At 38.1% G+C, this 17,493-nt stretch overlaps 1 protein-coding gene across 1 annotated transcript; it reads left to right on the top strand.

The window, feature by feature from the left end:
* The first annotated feature begins 14,249 nt into the window (after positions 1-14,249).
* On the top strand, positions 14,250-17,150 carry LOC141658707 (patatin-like protein 2). Its single transcript, XM_074465580.1, has 7 exons — positions 14,250-14,438; positions 14,808-14,989; positions 15,204-15,390; positions 15,707-15,871; positions 16,150-16,452; positions 16,567-16,739; positions 16,918-17,150. Exons 1-7 carry the CDS (start codon positions 14,307-14,309, stop codon positions 17,024-17,026), a joined length of 1,251 nt encoding a protein of 416 aa, XP_074321681.1. The 5' UTR covers positions 14,250-14,306; the 3' UTR covers positions 17,027-17,150.
* Positions 17,151-17,493: the final 343 nt, after the last annotated feature.

A 17,493-nucleotide genomic window follows, 5' to 3' on the forward strand; every position in this document is an offset into this window, starting at 1 on the left:
TTGTAAGACACAAGAGTGTCAACCTTGTGAATCTGCAACATAAAGCAGCAACAAATGCAGCGTTATCAGTCAGAACTAAAGCAAGTAATATTGGCATAAAAAGCTTACTGTAGTACTACTAGTCTATCCTTTACCTTGGTATCAAAAGAATGCAATTTCACCATTTGTGGATTGGCAATCAACTTAGGATCACTCTCAATCCAAGTAAAGGGCGCCTCGACATCCTTGTCAGTATAGGCTAAAACAGCAAATACACCTGTACAAATCCAACATTATCAGTCAAATATCAGTTTTTCTTCCAATCTAAATCAACTGCAAACAACCAAATAAATTTGAGATTGATTGATTACATGGTTCATCAAGGCAAGGCAAATAAGTGATGCTTGAAGCAATCTGCCTCATAATTGCTTGTATTTCCCTCATTATTTCCTTGTCACTCTTTTCTTTTGAAACCCTTGAAAAATAATCAAGTCCCATTTTTTAATTGAAAAATAATAATCAATCAACAAACATAGTTAATTTTAATTAACTGATTGTGAAAAAGATTGAATTTTTACCCTTTTTCAACCACTTCGGAATTGGTCTCAATGCTGAAATTCCATCTTTCAAGAACTTCATTAGTGGCTTTATTCATTATCACTAATACAACCCTCTGTAGTTTCCCAGATTCAAGCCATTCTACAGTCGAAACCGAACCCCACAAATTAAGAAAATCAAACCATTATGAATATAACAAGCATTAAATTTAGAACAAGAAAAAAAGAAGAAAAATTAACCCATACCTTCCGACCCTTCCTCGATAGCCAAACAAGGACAAAACTCACACAAACTGATTATCACTGTCATAGCAATACACATGGAACATATAAGAATCCAATTAACCAAATGCTGTCAAAATAACATAGCCTATGCTAAATCAGATAGCACAAAACACAACTATATACAGCAAAAGCGAAACGAGAACGAAGGGAAAACGCACCGAGTAGCAGCGATAGACTGAGAGGGAGCTTCACCTCTTAGGGTTTTAGCTTTCAGCTTCTTTGACAATGCTTCCAATTGATCCAACTTCCTCTAAATTTAACTCAAACCATATCAGTAGTGAATCAATTATCAAATAAAACTCTAATTAAATGCAACAGCATTAAAATGCTCAGAAATTACATTATAAAAATGAAATTGAAAAAGGAGAAAACCTGGAGAGGAGGGAACTGAGCGGAAGGGGCGGCTTGTTCGCAAAGCTTAGAAGAAGAGTGAAGAAGGTTAGTGAAAATGAGACGGCTACGGTGCAGGCGTGGTGGTAGGCCGGTGGTGCAGCCGTGCAGGCGTGGTCGGAGGCACCACAAAAGGAAAAGAGAAAAAGAGCACCAAAGGAAAAGAGGAAAGGAGAAGGAGAAGGGCGTGGTCGGAGGCAGGCCTCTTGCGGTAGGCTGGTGGTGCGAGGCCGGTGGTGGTGGTGGTGGTGGTGACGGGCGATGTGGTGCACGATTTTAGGTTTTGAGTGTGATTGAAATTGATTTGGGGGAAATGAAGGAGTATGCGATATTTTTTCAGAATAAAGAAGCATGTGACGGTCTATCCGTCACAAGTCCGTCATAAATCCCTATATGTGACGGATAGTCCGTCACAAAACCGAGTTTTCATATTCCTTTATGTGACTGATTGTCCGTCACAAAAGGAATTATGTGAGGGTTTTAGGGGTTAGGGTTTGAGAGTGAGAGTGAGAGTGAGAGTGAGGGAGAGGGATTTGGGGAAGAATGTATGTAGTCGAAATTATAAGTGAGGGAGAGTATTTGGGGAAGAATGTATGCAATCAACTTAGGAACGTTCCTGTGATATTATGGAAAAATGGGGTTGAGGACGGGGTTTTGGGGGTTAGGGTTTGGGGTTTGGGGAGTGAGTGAGGGAGAGTATTTGGGGAAGAATGTATGTAGTCCAAATTAAGTGATGGCGGTGAGGCAAATATTTTTGCCGCCTATAATTTTCACTTTAGATGTACATCGGTTAAATGCAATGTCTCGTGTCCATGACTTTTATATAGACATGGGTTTTATTAAATATCACATGTCCTTTAAAATCAGAAATAATGGACATGTGTTTTTTCACGCAACCGATGTACATATAATTATATGCACATCAGTTTTTTGCAAACAACCGAAGTGCATGTTATGTACATCGATTTTCCACATAATCCGATGTCCATCGACTGATGTCCATAACTAGTTTTGTAGTAGTGTATGTGTATCTCGAGTTATAGCCTCTGCAAACAGACCCTGCAGGAGAATAATCAACAGCACAATTCTGACCTGAACTTACTCAAACCCATATATCTCTCAATTCAAGACATTTTCTTGCATGATTCGAATTGGAGAGTGTAGCTAACTCATCTTGCTTCGATTTGGTATATGGGACACCTCGTGGTTCATCCTGAGGCAATAGTTATAAGGTCTGCAAAATGTCCCTGAATGCTGAACTGTTACAGCATAGTTCAGCCTTGACCTGCTTGCACTCAAACGTACATAACTCATAATCCTGGAGGCCATTTCATGTGATTCCAATTGGAAATGAAAGCTAACTCATCTAGCTTTTATTTGGTACCTATGGGGCATTCTAATTCATTCTGAGGAGCACGATATGGTCTCTGCAAGCCGGGTCTAATGTCAACAATGCTATACATTGGTCCTGCATTTTAGTATTCTCATTACAATCCAGAAAATCCTCACAAAAAAAAAACTTTTCCTTTGTTTGTTCACTGTTCTATTGCTCAAAGTTTCAGAATATTTTGTTCATAGTTGTCTTGTTTCTAAGCGACTCAAATTAGTCGTAATCTCAAGTTACATGCTTCACAAATGATATATCGTAATATAATTTCCATAAATTGGCCACAGCCAAATACTTGCAAATCGAATCTAACACAAATTACACCATAATTACACTAACACTTATAAAATTTATACCACAAAATAAATTACTCAAAATTTTAATTAATAACTATATAAATATGTTAGCCAAAGTAGAAGACTAAAAGTTGTACCGATAATTGAGAGGCGGCGGGCCATAGAAGGAGACGTGACGCGGCGACAACCGACAACGTGTATAACCAACGGCGACGTGTGCATAGTGGTGAAAGAAAGTATTTGATTGGTGGCAGATGGAATGGAACGATCAAGTGGTAGTTGATGGTGATGGGTTAGGGAATGGTGGTTGGCGTTAGGGTGAGGCACGAAGTATGTTAGGGTAGGCCAAGAGAGCTAGAATGTAAAATTTGATTAGAGTCGTAAACATTTGGGCGTGATGTATATGTGTCAGTTTGTTAGAAAGAGGACGGTCGATGTTGAAACCGTCTTCTCTACTCAACATAAGAGGCCGGTTGTGTATTTAAACCGTGCTCTTTTTTAAACCAAGACGGTTGCTTTGACCAACCGTCCTTAATATTTATTTAGCAAGGACGGTTTATTTAAACAAGCGTGATATGTATATGACGATCAAGGGCGCCAAAATTCTATGGATAGTAGAAGACGGTTTCGTGTCTAACCGTTCTCAAAAGGGCGTCCTCTTTGCCTAAATTTGTAGTAGTGAAACAACACGTGAAGTAGGGAAAATAGCTCTTCACAAATTGTAGAGTAAGACGGTTTGAACCGCGAGAAGGTCTATTTTTATAAAAACAACATTCATATTTTCATATTTAATACTTCTATTTTTATTTAAGATCGTCTGACATTACCATGTCATCAACTAGTCAGTTTAGTAATTATTATCATTTTACTTAAAAAGACCGTCTCACATTGTGACATCGTGTCACCCTATAGTTAGTTCGGTTTTAGTAATTAGATGTGATCTATTTGGAGTAACAAACCGAGCAATAAAAAGAAGCCTTATCCGAATAGGATTAGGACATCCTAATCATATTTCCTCTTTGCCTTTGTCACCTTCTCTCTTCCTTATACCTAATCAACACCACAATTTTAGACATTAAATCTCTTCCTTCTACCTAATCACACTGTTGGACCATATAAATATATGTTTATGTTTTGATGATGTCAAGAGTGCTCTATATTCTATATACTCGTTGCGCGTAATTATTTGTTTAGTCTTTTAGATTAGACTTACTAATCGCAAGCATTAAAGAATTATGATGGAAGTATACAAGAACATATTATGATCAAGCCCTCAATCAAGGATCAAGATATTACAAGATATTGAAGAATTATTCAAGCATTCATGAGAAGATGAAGCTCATTTAAAGATTGATCAAGCTTGAATAACGAAGTAGTCTTCATTCGAAGATCTCCTAAGAAGATTAGAATAGCGTAGGTGGTTATCTCGTAATGGTAACGTAAGAGTGCACTTCTTAGATTGGTAAAGTTATAGTCTCACAGCTATAACATTGCTTATATAAGAGCCCAATGTTATAGCCCTTCTATTATAACATTGAGATGTCAAGTTTACATAATACACGACTAAAATGTTTTCAAATTGTTTTTGGAAAATGTTTTTGTCTCTTTTAAATATTTTAGCAAAAAGTATTTATTTAATAAGGAAGTCCATATTCATATTAAGCGTGGTTTTATTTCAAGCTTATAATTAGTAATTATGTTAAATCAACTTATGAGTTGAGTAATATTACTAATTAGGGTTTCTAATACTATTCACTCTTAAACCCTAAATCTAACTTATTGTCATGCTAGGGTTTTTACGAAAAACAAGGCTTATGAGCTGTGTGATTCTCGTGTAAACTTTATAATATAAGTTGATTATTGTTAAGATTTTATTCTCTAAGATTATCTTAACCTATCTTTTATATTTAGCATGATATGGTTATATATGATAAGGATATTTTTGTTATGGAAAATCTTATCATATCATAAGATTTAAGGAAAAGATAATAGGAGAATAATTGATAAAATTATCTTTTGGTTATTCTCTATTATTTCCTAAGATTTTAAGAAAGAAATAACAAGATATGATTTGTTTACATATCTATTATTTCGACCACTAGGGTTCCGATAAAAACCGAGTGCCTTGCTTCCTCTTGTTCTGTAAATACTTTACACTTTGCAACATTTAAAAGTAAGACCTTTGAGCATAATTTTGATTTTATTTTCAAAAAGCAAAACCGTGTTTTAGAGCAAGAAAACCGTTTTGTTTATTTTCGAAAAGGTCGTGTGTTTTATAGTTGTGCGTTCGTTCTTTCATTATCGTTATAAGATAATAGTGCTTATTGATTTCTTACTCATTCATTAACGTGAACTTTTAGAAGAATCATTAATGCTTTCTTATTAGCATAAGTTAGTTACTCGAGTATTTAACGATACTCACTTGAGTTACAACTAGGGTTAGTTGTACGAATTGGGTTAATAAATTTGTAATCCGTAGAAAGGTACTAAATTTATTAATCGAGAATAGTGGACGTAGGTTTCGATTTGTGAAACTGAACCACATCAAAATCGTGTGTGTCTCTCTTCTCTTTCGTTTGTTTCGTTTTTGTTTACACTTTGTTTTAATTCGTTGGTTAGTTGATTAGTTAAAGTTTAATCAATAAACTTTAAATAATTAATTACAATCGAAAAAGTTGGCTAAGTTTTTAAATCCTCAATCCCCCCCTCCTTCTCTTGAGTATTTCGGCTATTGATAGACTCTTCACACACAATCATCGATTCATCTCCCTCTCAAATTCAAAGTGTAAACGAAATGGATGAGCGGTTGCAATTTCTGATTCAGTGTTTGCAAATACCGTAAATCCATTCAACCTGTATGCGACACCTTCCACTATCCGTAGGTCAAATCGATCAATTATCAATTTTCTGACTGATGCTTGGATAACATTATTCTACAGAAAAATAGAAATGATAAATGTCATGTAATTTAAATCCTTATTGGGCTGGAATAATTACAAATAATAAAATATTACTTCGGTGTCTAGTAAGTAGTAATAGCATTTCAATACTTCCATATTGGTTAGGTGCACGATAGTCAGGATACCTGAATATTTTTATTATTTTTATATCAATCATTTTAATTTTAATATCAATCCTTGAGTATTTATGTTTTTATCTAGTATACTGAACTTTGTTTTTATATTTTGTTTCCTTTTGTTATATTGCAGACCCATTTTCAATGGTGGAAGTAATCTTTGCACATGAAATGAAATATCACTTATGGAAGGAATTTTTTTGTGATTGTTATTCCTAGCAATATCAATATATTTCTGATCAGTAATGTGATCTCGAAGAAAATATTTTTTCATGACTAACTTTATTATTAGTATAATACTTTTGGCATAAAATAAAAGACTCTCATTTAATTAGGTTTGATCTTCCCCAAATAAAAGAAAAATTACTTTCAAAGGAAAGAAAATATTTTATTACTGGTATATTTATTTATTCTTGAGATTTTAGTTAAAAATGGATTGATTTTAGTTAAGAATGAATTGATTTTTGTTTTATGTTAGAATAACATTCTTTTCGCTTAAATAAAACTTAAATATATGAAAAGTTCTATTAAATTAGGAAAAAAATTATCCTAGTTAATATCGTTTTTTTTTTCCGTGATTATGTACAATGCCCAATCAGTGCCATGAAATTGGGAATGAAATTAGGAAAGAATATTACCCTAGTTAATCATAATAACGTTTGTTTTTTAGTTTTTAAGATGTTATAATGTTATTCTCTCATTAGATGCCACGTAATATTTGATGAAATACTATAATGACATGTCAGCAGAGAATTTAGAGGATTAATATATAGATAGATTAGGAAAGAGATCTTAAGATGCTCTCATTAAATGCCATGTCATATTAGGTGGAATTGTATGATGCCATGTCAACAGTGACTTGGAGGATCAATGTATTATATGATTGTGGGAATTATTTTTAAAGTGACCTTATTGTGAAAATTATTTTATCTATTGACATTATTGAGGGAAATCACCCCAAAAATAGCCAGGATGGAGGAATATAAGTATAGATACTCGTATTTATTTAACGTAGTTGCCCTTTCATCGGCATGTTTTAGTTAATCATAGGCTCTTTTCAATCACTAAAACTTTTCCATAACATATATACCCTCCTCAAACCAAAAAAATAAGTTCTCTCTTTCTACAAAATTTATTAAATTCAATGATTATCCATCTTATATTAACTCTCATATTTGAACCAGTAATAATTTTGTTTTGTTCAATTATGATCTTAATCGTATATATTTTTTTCGTTCTAAATTAATTAGATATAATTACAATTAGGGTATTTTATGTAATTAGGGTTTTATAACGAAAGACTAATTTTTGCATCTTAATCACATTGAAGAAGTAAATAGGAGCTAAAAGCATCTATAATGGTAAGCTAGTTGCCACTAGCTTACCTTTGCCTCATCATTTCTTAAGTTACAACAATTTTAAGTTAGAATTTACTCCAATGGTTTAGTCAACTTATTATGATCTTAATTGGACCCACTTAATATACTCCTCTATTTATTTATTCAATTTCCAAATTTCCAAAAAAAAATTAAACTTTATTAATAGGATAACTATTTTCTTATTGGTTAAATTACATTTGTGGGTCCATTTAAGCAAGTAACTCCATGAAGCTACTAGCTTAAAATTTTTTGGGTAAAGCTAGTCTACATGGCCAACTCCAATGGTTGAGCTACTAGCTTGAATTTTATGAAATTGTAAATAAGTCCCTAAACCAAACCATTAAAGATGCTCTAAGTGGTGTTGTTTATGAATTTGTTTGTCCACTTGGTATGATGCGTGATTACAAATCACCAACCATGGGGAGGTATATCCAATTTGTTTTTGTACCTGTAGAACTAAGCGGTTGTTCATAAGTTTACATTTTAAATAATATTATAAGGGTGAATTGTTTGATAAAAGGCGTCATTTTTTGTTATAGTCGTAGGACGACGTAGGAGGATGATGAGCTTCAGGCGGTGGGCAAAGGAGACAGGTGGTGGGGGAAGAAGGTTGGATGTGGTGGAGACTAAGGGTATGTTTGAATTGAAAGATTTGAAGGGAAACGAAAGGAGGGAGAGTAGGGGATTCCAAATCTCTTGTTTGGATAGCAAATGAGAGTGAAAAGAAATGGAGAGGCACAGATTTAGAGGGATCCAATTTACTTTCTCCAAGCTTAATCAAAATCTCTCCACCATAGACAAGATTTGGAGGGAAATTGTATCCAAACATTCACACCCCATTAAGTAAATCATGTACATAAATGTCTAAAACAAGACTTATTAAAAACTTTCTCCTCCTCCTCCTCTTCAGTAAGGATCCTCTGTCCGACTTTTGTGTCCCATTGTGTGTGTCACTCCACTCATATTTTGACACATCACTTGTTGCAAAATAAAATATTGCAATAATTATTGTTCCGGGTGTAATTCCAGAGCAGTTATTTGTCACCACCCGTGCTTGTAGAATGACGTCTCTTGTTAACTCCTCCTTGCGGTCTCCTGAAACGATGAACAAACTGAGGGCTCGGCTTTGGACCGAGCGAACTCACTCCGACGCTCAAGTCAGTAACTTAGAGAGGTAAGTGGTTGTTACTTGACAAAGTACGTATTGTAGAGAGATAAGGAAGATATTACCAGATGAATAGTGATTCTTAGGTTAAATTGTGGATCCTTTCCTCAATGATAGTTGAGGAGTATTTATAGACTTTCACCTTTTGTCACGTAGTGGCCAAGTGGCTAGCAGGTGGAAAGACTGATCTACCCTCGGCCGAGGGACCCATGGCAGGCCGACGGGCCCTGTTGGCTCACCGCCGAGGGGTCTTGGATATGAGTTCGCGGATGTGTGCCCCGGTGGCCGGTTGCCCGGCCGGGACCCATCCGACAGCCGACAGCCTCGTCGGTTAGGGCCGTCTAAGCCGTTGACTTCGTGGATTTCTTTGACCTTGCTTCTTGATGATGATCGCCGTGGCGTCTACCACTTGGAGTGATCTGCGGCGTCTACCTCTTGGGGTGATCGCCGTAGCGTCTACTACTTGGGGTGATCGCGACGGCGCCGCTTCTTGATGATGATCGCCGTGGCGTCTACCACTTGGAGTGACTGCTGCGGCGTCTACCTCTTGGGGTGACTGCCGTAGCGTCTACTACTTGGGGTGACTGCGACGGCGCTTGCTTCTTGATGACGACTGCCGCTCTTGTCGGTATGACAGTTGTCCTGGGCACCTCCGACACTTTACAAGCTACTCTCTGAGATCGTCAGTGTTCTAACGGCTTATTAAAGGCACACCTTCCTAGTTAGCCGTCAGTTGCATCCATGAGGTCGCCCTCCTGTTGTAAGGATGGGCTTTTCCCCCTCTCTGACTTCTTTGCCGCTTTGAGGGATTGCAAGTTGCATCCTCCGGCGGATATCCGGACGTTGACCACCTCGTCCTTCTCGTCCTTGGAGACGAGCTTATGCGCTTCCCCCGGTCCGAGACATACATCGTGTCGGGCCCGTATGGACATCACTGCGTCGGCCTCGCTCAGAGTGACTCGGTCGATAAGAACGTTGTAGGCGGACGAGCCGTCAATGACCACGAACTCATCTAGGACATTCTTAGCCGCAATCCCTTCGCCGAACATCACCTAGCGATCGATTGACCCTGGGGTACTAGTCCGACCCGGAGAAGTCGTATAGTGGGTGGTGCAAGGGCTCGGGTCTTTGACTTTCGGTCCGAGGTTGAGGAAGCATTCCCTGAACATGATGTTCGTGTAGGCGCCCGTGTCAATCGTGCACCTCTTGACCAGGTGGTTGGAGATGTCCAAGTGGACTATGAGTGGGTCATTTGTGAGGAGCGATGACTCCCTCGTAGTCCTTCTTCCCAATAGTCATATCGGGGATGTTGGAAGTGGGGACCGCTGTTTTGGGCACAAAGTTGATGGCCCGACATGACTCGTTCAGGTGTCGTTTGTGCCCATGAGCGGACCCACCGTTCTCGTTGCCCCGATGACAACATGGATCACTCCTATCCGTTCAAAGACGGATTTCTTATTTGAACCGCCGCCTCGTCTTTTGGCCTTTGGCAACATACTTGCCGAGGCTCCCCTTCCGGATTAGCTCTTCAATGACATTTTTCGAGATGCCGTAGTTGTCGAAGGTGACCGGTGTGGCCGTGGTACTCACAAAGATCGGCTCGTGTCACCGTCTCCCTTCGGCTTGGGAGGCCTTTCCCATTTTTGGCCCTCGCCCTTGCTTAGGCGAAGACCTCGGCGGCGCAGACACAACCAGGGGGTGTGATCACGGTACGCCTTTGGTGGTATGTTCCCGAACTCCCCGGCGCCCGCCGAGCTCGTCTCGGGCAGATTTATCAGACCGTGACCTATTATTGTCACGGCGTCTTTCATCCGGGTTGTCCTCCCGGTGGCTCTTCTTCTCTGAGTGCCCAGCTTCGCTGTGGCCGACCCAGGTCTTGAGATAGTCCTCTACCTTGATGGCTTGATCGGCCATCTTCCTGGCGGCGTCTAAACCCAGGCCTCCGGACTTGATGAGCTCATTTTTTAAGTCTCCCCTTGGGAGGCCTTTCATCAGCGCGAAGGCCGCCAGCTCGGGATTAATCTCCCGAATTTGCTGAACCTTGGCATCGAACCTCTTCACATAGCTTCGTAGTGACTCGCCCCCCTCCTGCCTAATAGTTAGGAGGTCCGACGTCTCCACGGCCTTCCTCTTATTGCAAGAGTACTGGGCTAGGAAGGCGTCCCTTAGGTCGGCGTAACAGTATACCGACCCGTCGGGTAGCCCCTTGTACCAACTTTGTGCCATCCCATGCAGTGTCGTTGGGAAGATTCGGCACCAAACTTCATCGGGTTGCTCCCATACTGACATGTGGGACTCGTAAGCCTCGACGTGGTCAGTTGGGTCGCCTTCTCCTTTGTATGCTATAGGTGGCAACTTCAGCTTAGTCGGCACCGGGGTATCTAGGACGTAGGCGCTGAGGGGCTGTCTGACCACGTGCCGAACGACACGCGGCGATCGGCTCCTCACATCCCTAGTCCGACTCCTCTCCCCGTGGCGGGAAGGGCTTCTTCTCCGACTCTGGTGAGTCGGGCTTCTTCTCCGACTCTGGCGAGTCGGACTTCTTTCACTCCTCTGGGGGGTGCCTCATCGGCGCTGCGGCGACGCTGTCCTCCCTCGAGTGCGGGAAGGACTAAGGTCTACCACTAGCGCTCTTGGCTCCCCCGGCGTCTTGACAGGGCCGGCTTCTTCCAGTGCTCCATTCAAGTCTCTTGGAGTCACATTTTGGGCCCTGGTCTCCTGGACAGGCTCCGCCGCTCTTGTCGGTGTGACAGTGTGAGCCGGCGTACTAGCAATTATATCCAGGAGTAGTTTCGACTTTGTCGCATCAACCACATGCCCCAGACGGTGACTTGGTCGGCGAGCGGCAGATATCTTGTTCCTTTGGCGTCCCGTTCGTCGTATCGGTGATACGGCCGCGGTGGGACCGCCCGATTTCGAGTTGTGGAATGTGTCGTCTTGGTAGAATTTGTTCTCCACCAACACCTTCTCTGGTTGTTTCGACATCTTCTTAGCTTTTTGGGTGGGTTTTTGTTTTGTTTTGTTTTTTTGTTTGGGAATGAATGTGACTAGCTTCTAGTATCTTTCCCCACAGACGGCGCCAATTGTTCCGGGTGTAATTCCAGAGCAGTTATTTGTCACCACCCGTGCTTGTAGAATGACGTCTCTTGTTAACTCCTCCTTGCGGTCTCCTGAAACGATGAACAAACTGAGGGCTCGGCTTTGGACCGAGCGAACTCACTCCGACGCTCAAGTCAGTAACTTAGAGAGGTAAGTGGTTGTTACTTGGCAAAGTACGTATTGTAGAGAGATAAGGAAGATATTACCAGATGAATAGTGATTCTTAGGTTAAATTGTGGATCCTTTCCTCAATGATAGTTGAGGAGTATTTATAGACTTTCACCTTTTGTCACGTAGTGGCCAAGTGGCTAGCAGGTGGAAAGACTGATCTACCCTCGGCCGAGGGACCCATGGCAGGCCGACGGGCCCTGTTGGCTCACCGCCGAGGGGTCTTGGATATGAGTTCGCGGATGTGTTCCCCGGCTGGCTGGTTGCCCCGGCCGGGACCCATCTGACAGGGCCGACAGGCCTTATCGGTTAGGCTGTCTAAGCCGTTGACTTGCTGTAGATTTCTTTGACCTTGCTCAATGTGTTGACTTGGTCAGCGGGTGCAGAATATGCCCCATCAATTATATTAATTTGTTGATGTGTTAGAAGGTGATTGGAGTGACACACACATTGGGACATCAAATGGGACAAAGAATCCCCACTCCCTCCTTTTTCTCCCTAAAAACCCTAGCCTCCATTAGTCAAATCTGGGGCTTTCATCGACCATTAATCGATGGTAAGTCCCTCAAAGTATGAAATATTATGAATTAATCAATAAAAGTCCCTCTTTTGGCGAGATCCGTTTTTCTGTCTCTATTTTCGGAGTTTTTTTAGTCTTTGACTTTCTAGGATTTAGTATTATTATTGGAATTATAGATGAAAGCGGTTTGTTGATGATTAATCATACAACTCTATAATGGATATGTGTTATTCGTCAGCGATCTATGATGCCAGTAGAAGGTAAATTTTCTCCATCAATGAATCAAAAGTTACATAAAGAGAGCGATACAAGGACGAGCCGAATTGTTATATCATGTTTTGAGATCCGTAATTTTATAGGAGAAATTTGTCAATCTTTTCCTTCAAAAAAAAAAAAATATTGATTTCAATTTCGTGTGGAAAAGACTTACATGATTGATTATGTTGTATTTGGAGTATTTTGAATCAAAATTTCAAATATAGTAGAAAATGAAACATTCCACTTGTTCAATTAATATATCAGCCACCAATCCCATGCATCAACGAAACATTATCTGAAATTCTGAAGTCTCAATTAGTCATAATCACTGCATAGTTAAGGTCCAAGTTGGCCATTTTGACGAGGTCTTTTAGTATTGCAACACTAATCTAGAATAACTAAATGAAACTATAATTAAAGTCCTAAACTTAACTTATAATTTTCTCAAAATCACAGAAACCTAACTCATAATTTTCTCATGCAATGACTTTTTCCAATTCCAAATTTTGAAACTTGCCTTTTGTTTAATTGTACTGTACGTAATTACCTAATTTGATACCTCAAATGAAAGACACAATTTTCTTGAAGTATAATATGAAATGATCATATATTATGCTACTACGTTTTTAGTTTTGTAAGAAAACAATTGTTAATGTTTTTGTTGATCAAATTGGAAAGAAATGAGTTAAGTGCAAAATGAATCATTCAATACTTGGCGTCGGCGATGATAAATTAAACCAGGCGAACATTACATATTTACATTGTACCTGCCACTATTCGCGACTTGTATAAGTAAGAAGAGGGTGGTAAATGGATTTGAGTATCTGACATAGTTTTCGTTCAAATTTGAGTATAACTAAATTTTGTGACCTATCAGGAACACACAACTATAAGACGGGATATAGTCGTTTTAAATATAAAATATACTCTGTAGTTAAGTAGGCTTAATAAGACAAAAATATAATGTCTAAGGATTAGCAAAAAAAATTGTTCAATTGATTTAAGGGCTATGGTACTATTATTACTCCCTCCATCCCGGTTATGTGTTGTCCTATTCGATTTCCAAGTCATTGCCTATCAATGTTATCCTTTCTATTTTTGGATCGATTTTTAACAATAATTGATCTTTCCACTCAATTTGAGCCACTTGTAATCTTATAATTGAACCATTCATCTTTTCTTAATCTTTGTGCCAAAACCAAAAGACAACAATTAACCAAAACGGAGGTAATAAATATTTAAACATGTCGTAATCTTAAGAAGAATATGCCCTTCTTAAAAGAAATTAACTGTTAGAACGAAATGAAGGCCGTACGTTTTGATTAATAGAAGTCTCACCACGTAGGGTTTAAGTGACAACCAATTAATAAATGTCATGTTCACGATGACAATTAGGCTCTTAGACTATTGTGCTATAATCTTGCAAATATGTTCAACTCAAATTTAAGTTGATGTGTCCGTAAATCAGACCATTTCTTGAACAAGAAATTTCAATTTGACTGTTCACTGTTACATGGTGGTTGGAAAGTTTGATTCCACGCGACACGAAAGTTCCTATCCAATAAAATGCATGTAATAACGTGTGTACAATTGTATATAAAATCCCATGCACGTCTAACCTAATATTATTACAAACTCACATACACTTCATTCAAACGTAAACTTCACAATATATTATCTAACGGAGAAATTTTAATCAGTTTTTTTTTTTTTTATAATCTCTTTAAAAGTTATTAGCAATTCAACCATGGAAAGAACAAAATCACTTTTACAGGCTCCAACTTATGGTAATTTGATTACAATACTTAGCATCGATGGAGGTGGTATTCGAGGGGTTATTCCTGGAACTATTCTTTGCTTTTTAGAATCGGAACTTCAGGTACGAAATCAACCAATTTTTTTGTGTATTTTGCAAATTATCGACATTTTGAATTAATAAGACCAAGCCTTGCATAAGACCGTACTATAAATCACCTTACACGAAAATAATGATATGTTATTTTCATATATAAACCACCTTACACAAAACTAATTGATTGGATTATTTGGTAGATATGTCACTGAAAACCTGAGTTCGCCTCTGTTTAGAGTCATGATATTTAGTTGAAGGGTGGTCATCTCTTCAATAACACGTCCTTAGGAGGTCATGATACTTGCTTCGAGTTTGTAACACCCCATTTGTAATGTCTGAAATTCATTGATGTACGTACATTAATTAATATGTTGTTGTGATACTTGATGTATGTAGAGGTTGGACGGAGAGAATGTGAGACTGGCAGACTATTTCGACGTGATGGCAGGAACAAGCACAGGCGGTCTTGTGACAGCCATGCTAACAGCACCTGATGACAATAATCGCCCTTTGTTTGCTGCCAAAGATATCAAGCAATTCTACCTTGATCACTGCCCTAATATATTCCCTCAAGCTAGGTATATTATACACTCTCTGTCTCGGTTATTTTTTTATATACATGTTTAAATTAATCCTCCAATTACTCTCTGTATCGGTTATTTTCCTTGATATTTCATTTAATTATTTCCTTCAATCTACACGGAAAATGATGGTAATAAATTTTGTTATTTTATCGTCACTTAAATAGAACTGACGATGCTAATAAATTTTGTTAAAATGGTATATAAACAGCTCATTATTTAATCACGGGAGGAAGATATTAAAATCCCTTGAAGGACCAAAATATGACGGAGAGTACCTACATAATCTTGCAAAAGAGAAACTCGGAAGTACGAGGTTGCATCAAACTTTGACTAATATCGTCATCCCGACTTTTGATATCAAGCGTATGCAACCAACCATCTTCTCCAGCTATGAGGTTACTTTCCTTACTTTTACTAGAAAATAAATGATTTTCGGTATCATCCTTGCACATACATTATCTAAGGCACGTTAATATGATCGACACAATACATGTACTATGATCGACTCTATATATATACACCGTCAAGTAATATACTCCTTCCGGGTCTCCTCCGACTCAACATGAAGTTAACCCTTTTACATAGTATTAGTTTGTGAGGAGTAGTATTTTAATCAAATGTAAATATTTTGTTGAGTCAGAGACAGTATCTCAATACGTAAAATTTTATGAGTATTGGTATATTGATAGACTTGATTGATTGGTTAATTAGGTGAAACGAACCCCAAGCTTAGACGCTTTACTATCGGACATATGCATTGGTACGTCAGCTGCTCCAACTTACCTTCCTGCTCATCATTTCAAAACTAAAGGCGGCGACAATGGAGAAGTTCGTGAGTTTCACCTTGTTGATGGCGGCGTTGCAGCTAATAATCCTGTAATTCCTTTTTATCTTGCACCTACATTTTATGTTGGTTTTCATGTAACATTGTACATTTGTACTCACTAGCAAAGGATTGACACCATTAATTTTGATTCCTATGTGAGACGGTCTTTCAACTCAGTAACGATATAGTGACAACTTTCATATTATGTAAATCATATGGCATATATGTCTTATACTAATTTAATATGAAAATGAGATGTTCTTTCAGGAGATCTACTCTTTAAAAGTTGGTACGTATATTGTACTAAGAGTTGTTCTATGACTTGTAGGCCTTAGCAGCGATAAGTGAAGTATCAAAGGAAATCTACAGTGGAAGCCCAGATTTTTTCCCTATAAAACCAACAGATTATTATCGGTTTCTAGTGTTGTCACTAGGAACAGGAACAACAAAATGTGAGGAAAAGTATAGTGCAGAAAGTGCAGCAAAATGGGGAATATTAGGATGGCTTACAAGTGGTGGATCCACTCCTCTTATTGATGTCTTCACGCACGCTAGTGCTGATATGGTCGACTTTCATCTTTCTACTGTTTTCAAAGCTCTTCATTGTGAAGAAAATTATATCCGTATTCAGGTTTGTTATTCACATATATGTCATTCTCATTTTTAGTGAAGTCTTATGTTCTCATGCCCAGCTAATTTTGAAAATGCCTGATTGAATTCTCCATTGATCAATTTCCAAATGTAGGATGATACATTAATCGGCGATTTAGCATCCGTTGATATTGCAACACAAGAAAATTTAGAAAAACTTGTGATTACGGGCGAAGATTTATTAAAAAAACCGGTTACAAAGGTAAATTTGGCAACTGGAATTTGTGAGCCTATCAGTCACCACACAAACGAAGAAATTCTCAAAAGGTATGTAAATGTTTAACCACAAAAGTTCCATTATAATTATAAGATATAGTATAATATTTTATTTAAATAATTAAAAGTACAATTACTTGTCTAAATACATATGGGAAATTTAAGATCTCGAGAGTTTTATACATTAATTTTAAATTTGGGGAATTACTAATTAGTGAAATTTTTGAAGGTTGGCGGAGATATTGTCAAAAGAAAGGCGTTTGCGTGATATAAGATCACCACACAACAAGCATGATCATGATGATGGACATAAGCGTGTACTCGAGAATCTTGTTTGATATGATCGTTCATCAAACATATATATACCAAAGCTTAGACAATAAATTATATTTGTACGATTACTCTGTATTATAACGTTTGCTTAGCCTTACAAACATTAGGAACTACTCGTACTAAAATAAAGTAGTGTAACATTATTAATTATTGTGTATGTTATATGATCATTTTAATTTTTTTTTTACTCCTATTAATTTGTGGCTTTATACATATAGTTTATATTTTTTAGATTGTATTAAGTATTATTATTCTAAAGATTTTGATTCCATCTTTCCATGATCCATGATAGCAACTAATGAAGCAAAATAGAGCGCCGTAAATGCAATAATATTTTGAGGAATGTTGCATGTCTTTTGCGGCTGCCTTTCTCACATATTTTTGTGAATGAATAACATGATGTACTTACATTCTATTTATAGTAGGGAAGCACAATACTTTAAAATTATCCTTGTTAATAGACAAAATAACA

The sequence above is a fragment of the Silene latifolia genome, chromosome 6 (assembly GCF_048544455.1).
Source record: "Silene latifolia isolate original U9 population chromosome 6, ASM4854445v1, whole genome shotgun sequence".
In the NCBI taxonomy this organism is placed as follows: domain Eukaryota; kingdom Viridiplantae; phylum Streptophyta; class Magnoliopsida; order Caryophyllales; family Caryophyllaceae; genus Silene; species Silene latifolia.